The sequence below is a fragment of the Erinaceus europaeus genome, chromosome 10 (genome assembly GCF_950295315.1).
Source record: "Erinaceus europaeus chromosome 10, mEriEur2.1, whole genome shotgun sequence".
Lineage (NCBI taxonomy): Eukaryota > Metazoa > Chordata > Mammalia > Eulipotyphla > Erinaceidae > Erinaceus > Erinaceus europaeus.
This window is the reverse complement of record NC_080171.1, coordinates 62,085,101-62,097,458: the sequence shown is the minus strand read 5'-3', so window position 1 is coordinate 62,097,458 and position 12,358 is coordinate 62,085,101. Positions and strand designations below refer to the sequence as shown.

At 40.3% G+C, this 12,358-nt stretch overlaps 1 protein-coding gene across 3 annotated transcripts in view; it reads right to left on the bottom strand.

Moving 5' to 3' along the window:
- IFT74 (intraflagellar transport 74) overlaps window positions 1–12,358 on the bottom strand; it is a 131,828-nt gene that overhangs the window by 87,210 nt on the left and 32,260 nt on the right. For all 3 annotated transcript variants that reach the window (XM_060199666.1, XM_060199668.1, XM_060199667.1), the window contains one exon: window positions 5,409–5,470. In XM_060199666.1, coding sequence (XP_060055649.1) covers window positions 5,409–5,470 — 62 coding nt within the window. The remainder of the gene's footprint in view (window positions 1–5,408; window positions 5,471–12,358) is intronic.

Sequence of the window (12,358 nt, the reverse complement as noted above, 5' to 3'; positions counted from 1 at the left end):
CAATAAGAACAACAAAATAGGGGAAATGGCCTCTAGGAGCAGTGGAGCTGTAGTGCAGGCACCGAACCCCATCAATAACCCTGAAGGCAAAAAAAAAAGGAAGGAAGAAACTCAAGCAGTGAAGCAGTGGTAAAGGTGTCTCTCTTTCTCTCCCTCTTTACCTCCCCATCTCCTGTCAATTTCTGTCTTTTCCTTATCAGGAAGAAAGAAGGAAGGAAGGAAAGAAGGAAGGAAGGAAGGAAGGAAGGAAGGAAGGAAGGAAGGAAGGGGAGGGGAGGGAGGGATAAAAAATTCCAAGCAATGGATTCCTAATGCACCAAGCCCCAGCAATAACTCTGGGACAAAAAAAAAAAAAAAGGAAAAAGAATAAAAGATTTATAGGGAGGGGACAAAAAGGTTTGTGTAATCAAACATTGATACAATTACTAAAGGAAATATAGGGTTTAAACAAATTGAGGTCAGATACTTCTCTGAAGCCATATTAAGTTAAACTGCTTTCTGTTCTTCATGAGCAAAATATTTTGCATGTGGAAGTTCAATCCTGACACTTGGTAGTATGGGTGATGTGGCAACAAGTAGGTTGAAAAGATGTGAAAAATTTGTCAACAACTGTACTTTAAACCATTAAACCCCAACAAAGTGGATAAAAAGAGAAAAAGGTGTGAGATTTACCTCTAAAATACATGCAGTCTTGTCAATCAACATTAAGTACCACCAATAAAAAAATAAAAAAGAATTTTTTATACTTAGCTGACAACAAGACATTTTATTTGAAGTATACTTACTAAGAACTTACAACACAATAATGGTCTAGAGAGCATTGTTAGAGAAACAGTGGCCTTAACGTTTATGGTAGAAAGAGCTGCATATAAATAGTTTGACAATTCCTTTCAATTAGCTGGCTGAAATCAGAAAGTTATCACCTTACTAATCAATGCAAACAGCAGCATTCAAAACTAAGAAAAATCTGGGGGCAAGCAGGTGACTCACCTGGTAGAGGGCACATGTCGCCAAATGCAAGGGAGCTGGGTTGCAGGCCCAGGCCACATACATGCATACATGCCAGTGCTACGGGGGTTGGGGGGAGAAGCTTCATAAGTGGTGGAGCAGTGCTGCAGTGTTTCTTTCTCCTTTGCTCTCTGTCTCTCCCCTTTTCTATTTTGCTCTGTTTCTCAACCTTTGTCTATAGGAAAGAAAGAAAAAGCCTTGGAAGTGATGAAGTTGTGCAGGCACTGAGCCCCAGTGAAAACTCTGGTGGCAATAATAATAATAATAATAATAATAATAATGTCTATAATTTTAATGTTCTGCATGTGAGAAATTACCCACATTTGTCTATGAAGAAAATATCTTGAAAACAATGGTATATATTTAGGATTAAAGCAGTACCATTTTTTATTTTTCCTCATCAGAATTAATGGGAAGAAAACTGCAGTAACGAGATGTGAAGAGAGCAGGGTTGGGTATTAATTGATAAAACTGGAGAAAGATGCACTGGAACATAATGCATGAATACAGTATTGTATTTTCGTGTATATTAAAATTTCTCCACAATAAAGTTTTTTTTAATGTATGATTTTTGTTTGTTTGTTTTTGTTACCAAAGCATTGCTCAGTTGTGGTTTATAGTGGTATGGGGGACTGAATCTGAGTCCTTGGAATCTTAGGCATTAGAGCCTTTTTACATAACCATTATGCCATCTACCGCTCCCTTACTTATTTTTTTCTACAATTTTTTTTTATTTTATTTTATTTTATTTATTTATTCCCTTTTGTTGCCCTTGTTGTTTTATTGTTGTAGTTATTATTGTTGTTGTTGTTGGATAGGACAGAGAGAAATGGAGAGCGGAGGGGAAGACAGAGAGGGGGAGAGAAAGATAGACACCTGCAGACCTGCTTCACCGCCTGTGAAGCGACTCCCCTGCAGGTGGGGAGCCGGGGTTCGAACCGGGATCCTTATGCCGGTCCTTGTGCTTTGCGCCACCTGCGCTTAACCCACTGCGCTACAGCCGGACTCCCTTTTTCTACAATTTTTTATATATATGTATAAATTATTTCTCTCTCCTTCTCTAGGACCTCACAACTTCTGCATCTATCAAAACAAAAGAAAAAAAAATGTTGCCACTAGTGGTAAATTAATTGTACAGCCACCAGGCAGTGATAAACATGGTGGCTGTAAAAAAATAAAATAAAAGATAACTAAATGTATCCTCTTGCCATACAAAAAATTAAACTTTTTAAAAAACATTTTTATTATCTTTATTTATTTGATGGAGACAGCCAGAAATTTAAAGGGGATACAGAGAAGGAAAGAGACAGAGAGACACCTGCAGCATTGCTTCACCACTTGTGAAACTTGCCGCCTGTAGGTGAGGACCAGGGTCTTGAACCTGGTTCCTTGTGCATTGTAACATGTGCACTCAACCAGGTACTCCACCACCTGGGCCCTAAAAGTAAGCATAAAAAATTTTCTTCGAGAGTTAGGCAGTAGCACAGCAGGTTAAGCGCACGTGGCGAAAAGGGCAAGGACGGTGTAAAGATCAGGGTTTGAGCCCCGGGATCCCCACCTGCAGGGGAGTCGCTTCACAGGCGGTGAAGCAGGTCTGTAGGTGTCTATCATTCTCTCTCCCTCTCTGTCTTCCCCTTCTCTCTCCATTTCTCTCTGTCCTATCCAACAACGACGGCATCAGTAACAACAATAAATTTTTTTTTTTCTTGGGAGTCAGGCGGTAGCGAAGCAGGTTAAGCGCAAGTGGCGCAAAGCACAAGGGCCGGTGTAAGGATCCCGGTTCCAGCCCCCAGCTCCCCAACTGCAGGGGAGTCGCTTCACAGGCAGTGCAGCAGGTCTGCAAATGTCTCTCTTTCTTTCCCCCTTTCTGTCTTCCCCTCCTCTCTCCATTTCTCTCTGTCCTGTCCAACAGCGATGACATCAATAATAACAACAACTACAATAGTAAAACAAGAGGAAATAAATAAATAAATAAATAAAATTTCTTCTTAAATTTCTACTGAGACATCAAGAACATATTTCATTTAGTTTCAACTACAAACTATTGAAAAGGTTTTGAAACTGTTAGCTAATATTTTCAGGATAAAGTACCATATATCTTAAAATGATTTACATATTTATTAATGAAACAGAAAGGAAGAGAAAGAGAACCAGACCTGGTTTATTATATAATTTTGTAGATTAAGGGCAAGAAAAACAATACTTAAGTATGTTAGACCCTAATCAAGTCTTTAATGAATTATAACTTCTTATTCTTTTTTTTTTCTTGCCTCCAAGGTTAACATTGGGGCTTGTGGCCAGCATTATGAATCCCCAGCTACTGGCAGCCATTTTCTCCATTTTATTGGATAGGACAGAGAGAAACTTAGATGGGAGGGGAAGACAATAAGGGAGAGAGAAAGACATCTGCAAACCTGTTTCACCACTTGTGAAGTGACCCCCCTGCAGGTGGGCAATCGGGATCCTTGCGTGTCCCTTTGCACTTTGTACTATGTGAGCTTAACCCCGTGTGCCACCGCCTGGCCCCATTATTCTTATTCTTTAGGTACCTGTGGGAGTTTTTTTGTTTGTTTTTTATTTTTGCATTTTTATTGCTGTTGCAATGGCTTCGTTGCTCCAGGCCAACTTCTTCAGATGGAGGGTGGTAGGGGAGGCAACTCAGGGCACCAAAGATTTTCCCAGTGTGGTGAGTGCCAGGCTTAAACCTGGGTCATTCAAAAGGCAATGCAAACGCCCTCCCAGATAAGCTATCTCAATAACCTGAGAGTTTTGGTTTTTTGTTTGTTTTACATTTACTTTATTTATTACATAACAGAAGGAATTTTACGAGACAAAAAGAGACAAGCCAGAACATCACTCTGGTATATGAGGCACCTGTGATTGGACTAAGAGACTTAATAATCAGTCTAGGGAGTTGGGCGGTAGCGCAGCGGGTTAAGTGCACGTGGCGGAAAGCGCAAGGACCGGCGCAATGACACCGGTTCGAGCCCCCAGCTCCCGACATAGGTGAGTGAAGCAAGTCTACAAGTGTCTATCTTTCTCTCTCCCTCTCTGTCTTCCCCTCCTCTCTCCATTTCTCTCTGTCCTATCTAACAACGACGACAAAAATAATAATACAACAATAAAAAAACAACAAGGGCAACAAAAGGGGAAATAAATAAAATAAAGGTTTAAAAAAAAAACAAGAAAAAGAGGCTTTTATTCTGTTGTTTTATTGCCACCAGGATTATTGCTGTAGTTTCGTGCTGACACTACAATCCACTGCTCCTGGTGGCTGTTTTCCTCTTTTATTTATTTATTTATTTATTTTTCTATTTTATTTGATAGGACAAACAGAACTTCAGAGGGAAATAGGAAGAGAGGGCTGGGTGGTGGTGCACCTGGTTAAGTGCACATAGTAAAGACCCAGGTTTGAACCCCATAGTCCCCACTTGAAGTGAGGATGCTTCATGAGAAGGGAAGCAGGTCTGCAGGTGTCTATCTTTCTCTCTTCTTTCCTGTCTCAATTTCTCTCTGTCCTACAGGGGGAAAAAAATGTCTGTCAAAAATAAAAAATGAAAAAGTTGAGGGGATGGGCAGTAGTGCAACCAGTTAAGTGTGAAGTTCAAGGATCTCATAAGGATCCCAGTTTGAGCACCGACTCCCAGCCTGCAGGGGGGTAGCTTCACAAGCGGTGAAGCAGGTCTGCAGGTGTCTATCTTTCTCTTCCCTACTCTGTCTTCCCTTCCTCTCTCCATTTCTCTCTGTCCAATCTAACAACAACAACAGCAATAACAACAAGAGCAACAAAAGGGAAAAATTACAAATGGTATAAATGAAATGTTCTTATGCAGTTTAGATTTCAATCCCCAATATTTTTTTTTACTTTCATAATAAACATAGTAATTTTCTTTGTGCAAGGTGTATAAACAATAAAATGTGTACCACAAATATTAAATTTCTTTTTTTTTAAGATTTATGACATATTCCTTTTTATTTTCTTTATTGGGAGGATTAATGGTTTATAGTCAACAGTAAAATGCAGTCGTTTGTATGTGTATAACATTTCTCAGTTTTCCACATAACAATTCAAACCCCTCTAGGTCCTCCTTTGCCACCATGTTCCAGGACCTGAACCCTTCCCCCTACTTGATCCATTTTTGTAAAACCTATGACTACTATTGAAAATTATCATTATTTTACATCATTAGTTTCAACTTGTCTCAAAGCAGAATTTTCTCAAATAACATCCTTATCTGTAACAATAGTATATTGATCACTTCCTATGTGATATGTTTGCTGATAAATTAAATTTCTTAAATAAAAGAAAGACAACAGAAAAAACAACACAGAAGGTTTGTAAGGAAATAAATCACTCTAAACAACCTGCTACAGTTGACATTAAAGTAGATCATACTTACGCTTGTCTTTCAGTGAATATGACATCCATGCTTTGGGTTTCTCGATCATTTTGAGCTTTAAGCTGAACAAAAAAAAATCAACACATTACGTGACACTAAACACAAGGACTGGCATAAGAATCCCAGTTCGAGCCCCGGGCTCCCCACCTGCAGGGGAGTCAATTCACAAGTGGTGAAGCAGATCTGCAGGTGTTTATCTTTTTCCCCCTCTGTCTTCCCCTCCTCTCTCCATTTCTCTCTGTCCTATCCAACAACAACGACATCAATAACAACAACAATCACTACAACAATAAAAGGGCAACAAAAGGAAATAAATAAATATTTAGAAAAAACAATTTTTTAATCAACACAGGAGCTAGTGATGACAAATAACCATTTAAACCAAACCACTTAAAGGTATTATGGCTACAAGCAATTAAAAGTTTGCTAGTGTCGTTAAGGTTCGGGGGCTCCAGCTGGCTGGGCTAGCTTCGCGGCAGTAGACAGAGACGACCAGAGACACACGGCTGGGCAGAGAAGCTTTATTCACGAGCGGGCAAACATGTGCTCTCCTGTCTTTCTGCTCTGGCGGCAGAGAGACCCTTAAACTAATCACCACACAGATCTGTCCTGCATCCCCTCATGCGGCTGCACCAAGAACTCTCGCACTATGTAGCATCGGGGGCGGGGAGAAAAAGAGTCGTGAAACTAGCAAGGGCCAAACCAATTTCTCCCAGAGGTGGGGGGAAGGAGACCAAACCAATATGAAACATACAACATGCTAGAATAATCCTTGTGCAAATGTTCAGTGTGTGTTTCATTTAACAAACTCCAACGGCAGAGTTTCCTCCCTAGCACTGTAATCTCACTCAAAAATATTCACTATTCATTAGGCATCTGTTAAATAACTCAGTGTAACACTAGTTTAGGAATACTATATATCAAGAATTTATTAGGCATTTAATAAACATATGACCGGTAGTATGTTGTTGAATTTAAACCCAACACAACACAACCTTTATTATTTTAAAATAGTTTTCGAATCATTTTATTGAGGAAAATTTTTAATTTTCTTTTATGGGGGTAGGAGGTGGATAGGGGTTTAGAGTCTAGTCTATAACACACAGGCACAGTCTCTCATATCTCCTTGCCTGGTGTCTATGAGACCAAACAGGACCCCAATGATGCTTCATCCTTTCCCTTTTCCTCCATCCCCAGAGGGTTTTGCTTTGGTGCAATATGCCACTCCTCATCCAAGTTTCACCTTAGGTTTTTTTGTTCCTAAATTCTACCTATAAATGAGATCATTCGGTATTAGTCTGTTTCTTTCTGGCTTACTTCACTCAGCATGATGCCTTTGAGTTCTGACCATGATAATGCAAATGAGATGACCTAATCAATTTTAACAGCTGCACAGTACTCCACTAAATGTGTGTATAATATAATGTCCTTAGTCATTCATCTGTCATTGGGCATCTGGATTGCTTTCAGATTTGGACTACTGTAAAGTGTGCTTCTATGAGCATAGGTGTGCATAGGTCTTTTTGAATAGTGTTTTTGTTTTCCCTGGGTAAATCCCTATGAGAGGGATTGATGGGTCATAAGGTAGGTGCATTTCTAGAGTTTTGATGAATATCCAGACTGTTTTCCATAGAGGCTGGAACTTACATCTTCTTTCTCTCTCTCTCTCTCTCTCTCTCTCTCTCTTTAACTTTTTTAAAAGATTTTATTTATTTTCCCTTTTGTCACCCTTGTTGTTTTATTGTTGTAGTTATTACTGTTGTTGTACAGGACAGAGAGAAATGGAGAGAGAAGGGGAAGACAGAGAGGGGAAGAGAAAGACAGACATCTGCAGACCTGCTTCACCGCTTGTGAAGTGACTCTCCTGCAGGTGAGGAGCCTTGCGCTTTGCGCCACGTGTGCTTAACCCGCTGCACTACCGCCCGACTCCCTCTTTCTTTCTTTCTTTCTTTCTCTTTCTTTCTTTCTTTCTTTCTTTCTTTCTTTCTATCTTCCTTATTAGTGATTTAATAATGATTGGCAAGATTGTGGGATAAGAGGGGTACAATTTCATACAGTTCCCACAACTAGAGTTCTATATTCCATCTCCTCCAATGGAAGCTTCCCTGTTCTTTATTCTTCTGGTAGTATGGACAAAAAATTTTTATCGGGTGCAGAAGGTGAAAGGTCTGGTTTCTATAATTGCTTCTCCAATGGACATGGGTGTTGACAGGTCAGTCCCCAGCCTGTTTCTATCTTTCCCTAGTGGAGTAGGGCTCTAGAGAGGACAACTTACATTTTCACCAGCAATGCAGGAGAGTCCTTTCTCCCACTCTCCCATAGCGTCTCCAACAGTTGGTGTTTCTGTCTTTTCTAATATATGATTTCTTACAGGTGTAAAGTGGTATCTCATTGTTTTTGGTTTTTTTTTTTTCATTTCCCGGGTGACTATTGACTTTGAGCATTTTCTTATACGTCTGTTGGCTCTCTGGATGTCTTCTTTGGAGAAGATTCAATGTTGTATAGGCCAGTTAATAAACATGAATACAGTTCATTATCTCCCTGTGATAGATGTCTCTGCTCAGCACTCCCATCACCAACCCAAGAGTCTCTTTTTTTTTTTTTAATTTTAATTTTAATTTTTTTCCTCCTCCAGGGTTATTGCTGGGCTCGGTGTCTGCACCATGAATCCACCGCTCCTGGAGGCCATTTTTTTCCCCCTTTTGTTGCCCTTGTTGTAGCTTCGTTGTGGTTATTATTATTGCCCTTGTTGACACAATTCGTTGTTGGATAGGACAGAGAGAAATGGAGAGAGGAGGGGAAGACAGAGAAGGGGAGAGAAAGATAGACACCTGCAGACCTGCTTCACCGCTTGTGAAGCGACTCCCCTGCAGGTGGGGAGCCGGGGGCTCGAACCCGGATCCTTACGCCGGTCCCTGTGCTTTGCGCCACATGCGCTTAACCCACTGCGCCACCGCCCGACCCCCCCCCCCCCCCAAGAGTCTCTTTATCATCATGTGCTGGGTACCCGATACCCTCATCCCATCCCTGCCAGAACCTCCCCCTAATTCAGAGACTTTTGGTACATAAACACAATAAAGTACTACTCGGTTATAAGAAACACAGAAAAAAACTTAGACTGGGTGGTGTGTTGCAGCTAAACAAACCGTATGCTTTTTTAAAAAAATTATTTATTTTATTATTATTATTATTTATTTTTAATATTTATTTATTCCCTTTTGTTGCCCTTGTTTTTTATTATTGTAGTCATTATTCTTGTTGTTATTGATGCTGTTGAATAGAACAGAGAAAAAATGGAGAGGGGAAGGGAGGGGAAGACAGAGAAAGAAAGATAGACACCTGTAGACCTGCTTCACCACTTGTGAAGCAACTGCCCTGAAGGTGGGGAGCCGGGGGCTCGAACTGGGATCCTTAAACCTGTCCTTGTGTGCGCTTAACCCGCTGTGCTAGTGCCTGACTCCCTACAAACCTTATCTTAAACCATTCAGGATTTCACCTGAGTACTCTTAGATGAGTCTACGTGTGTATATATAGTTGTACTTATCTCATATAAGTGACAAAATACATTTAAATTTTTGGTTTTTAGTTAGTATTAAAAATACAACTGGGGGGATTGGGCGGTAGGTAGCGCAGAGGGTTAAGCACACTTGGCGCGAAGTGCAAGGACTGGCCTAAGGATCCCAGTTCGAGCCCCTGGCTCCCCACCTGCAGGGGAGTCGCTTCACAAGTGGTGAAGCAGGTCTGCAAGTGTCTTTCTCTCCCCCTTTCTGTCTTCCCCTCCTCTCTCCATTTCTCTCTGTCCTATCCAACAACGATGACAATAATAACAACAACAACAGTAAACAACTAGGGAAACAAAAGGGAAAAAATACCCTACAGGAGCAGTGGATTTGTAGTGCAGGCACAGAGTCCCAGCAATAACCCTGGAGGCAGGAAAAAAAATACAATTTGGGGGGGCCTGCAGCGGCACACCCGGTTAAGCACACATTTTTTTTTTGTTTTTGTTTTAAAGACATTTTTATTTATTTATTTATTCCCTTTTGTTGCCCTTGTTTTATTGTTGTAGTTATCATTGTTGATATCATCGTTGTTGGATAGGACAGAGAGAAATGGAGAGAGGAAGGGAGACAAAGAGGGGAAGAGAAAGACAGAGAAAGACAGACATCTGCAGACCTGCTTCACCGCTTGTGAAGCGACTCCCCTGCAGGTGGGGAGTCGGGGGCTCTAACCGGGATCCTTAGGCCAGTAGCACACATGTTAAAATGTGCAATGACCCAGGCTGAAGCCCTCCATCCCATCTATGGGGGGGGGACTTCACAAATGGTGAAGAAGCACTGCAGGTATCTCTCTTTCTCTCTTCCTATCTACCACTCCCCTCTCAATTTCTCTGTCCTATCAAATAAAAAATTAAAGGAAAAAAGGTGGCTGACAGGAGCTGTGGATTAATCATACAGATACCAAGCACAAGCGATAGCCCTCATAGCAATAAATAAAGTTTTATTTTATTTTACCTCCAGTGTTATCACTGGGGCTTGGTGCCTGCATTATGAATCCACTACTCCTGGAGGCCTCCCCCTCCATTTTTGTTACTCTTGTTGTTAGTGGATAGGACTAACAACAAGAGAAATCAAGAGAGGAGGGGAAAGGAGAGAGGGAGGGAGAAAGATAGACACCTGCAGACTTGCTTCACTACTTGTGAAGTGATCCCCCCCCACCCCCTGCAGGTGGGGAGCTGGGGACTGAAGCCAGGATCCTTATGCTGATCCTTGAGCTTTGCACTATGTGTGCTTAACCTGCTGCACTACCACTTGGCCCCCTTATTTTATTTTTTAATAAATTTTTAAAATTTTTATTATTGATTTTTTACATTGATTTACAAAATTGCAAGGTAACAGGGTAAAATTCTGCATTGTTCCCGACACCAGAGTTCCCTCCATTGGAAACTGCAGTAGTTCTCACAAGGTCACTCACTGATAATGGGTTGACTATTATTTCTATAACTATATTTTTACATATATTTGCCCATCTTTTCTATGTTCCTGCCCTCCCTTCCTTCCTCACATCCACACTTACTACTACTTTTCTTTTTTTTTAATATTTATTTTATTTATTTATTCCTTTTTGTTGCCCTTATTGTTTTATTGTTGTAGTTATTATTGTTGTTGTCATTGACAGAGAGAAATGGAGAGAGGAGGGGAAGACAGAGAGGAGAAGAGAAAGATAGACACCTGCAGACCTGCTTCACCGCCTGTGAAGCAACTCCCCTGCAGGTGGGGAGCCGGGGTTCGAACTGGGATCCTTATGCCGGTCCTTGTGCTTTGCGCCACCTGCGCTTAACCCACTGCGCTACAGCCCAACTCCCACTACTACTTTTCAATGACCTTTCTTTTTTTTTTTCCTTCTCACTCTGGGTCCCATTGGAATTGGAGTTCAGAGCTGTCTGGTCATCTTCCCCTAACAAATAAATTGTTTTATATTAGGAATTTTCTTTTATTCTAAAGCTAAAAATAATTTCACTCAATTATCATGCTTTTAGAATCTATCTCTTTTTAAAGTTTTTATTTATTTATTTATTTATTTATTTATGAGAAAGATAGGAGAGAGAGAGAAAAAAACAGACATCACTCTGGTACATGTGCGCTGGGTATTGAACTCAGGACCTCAAGCTTGAGTGTCCAGTGCTTTAGCCACTGCGCCACCTCCCAGACCACTCATGCTTCTAGAATCTCAGTTAGAGAATAGTCATTTTACAAATTCAATTCTTTCATAGAATTTTGATAATATAAATTAACTATAATGAATGTAAGTTTATAAGTTGCATATTATTTCCAAATGTTTTTCTTTCCTTTTATCATTTTATTGGGGGGTGATGATTTTTACAAGACAGTCGTTAACACATTGGTATAGTCACTTCCCTCCTAGTAACAGGTATTTGCACACCACTCCTACCACTAACCATGTCCTTCCTTACCACCCTGCACTGGATTCGGATGACACCCCACACACCCACACATCCCCAGTCCAGAGTCCTTTGCTTGGCTGCAAAACACTCTACCTACTGCATTCTTCTTTTCCTCCCTTGCTTCTTAAGTACCACCTATCAGTGAGATCACCTGGTATTTATTCTTCTTCCTCTGATTATTCTACTTAACAGGATTTCACAAAGCTCCATCCAAAATATAGGAAACTTCCAAATTTTTATAAACAAGATAAACAAATTACTGGAGCAGGCAGTGGCACACCTGGTTAAGTGCACACATTACAGTGTTCAAGGACCCAGATTCAAGCCCCTAGTCCCTAACTGCAGAGGGAAAGTTTCACAAGTGGTGAAGCAGGGCTGCAGGTGTCTCTCTGTCTCTTTCCCTTCCTATGTCCCGACCCCTCTCAAATTCTTGGTCTCTATCCAATAATAAGCAAACAGAAATATTAAAAATAATACAAATAAAAAATAAACTAATTACAGGTCCTGGAAAAGGGTGACAGAGGACCTAGTGGGGGTTGTATTGTTATGTGGAAACCTGAGAAATGTTATCCTTGTACAAACTATTGTATTTACTGGCAACTGTAAAACATTAATCCCCCAATAAAGAAAAAAAAACTAATTACTAACATATTTTTTGTTATCTATCAAATAATCTAGGAACATTGAACATGAGTTCTCACTTATCGGCAGAGGGTAGAAAGCATAATGATTATGCAAACATCTCTCATGCCTGAGGCTCCAAAGTCCCAAGTTCAATCCCTTGCACCACCATAAGCCAGAGCTGATAACAAAAAAAAAAAAAAGCAAAACAAAACAAAAAAAATGTTCTCACTTACTAATCAAAGTATTATGTCAGGCATCAAATGTTAGACCTTTTCTCCCTTTCTTATAAGCTTTTGTCAAATGCCTTTTTTAAATATTTATTCATGTATTCCCTTTTGTTGCCCTTATGGTTTTTTAATATATT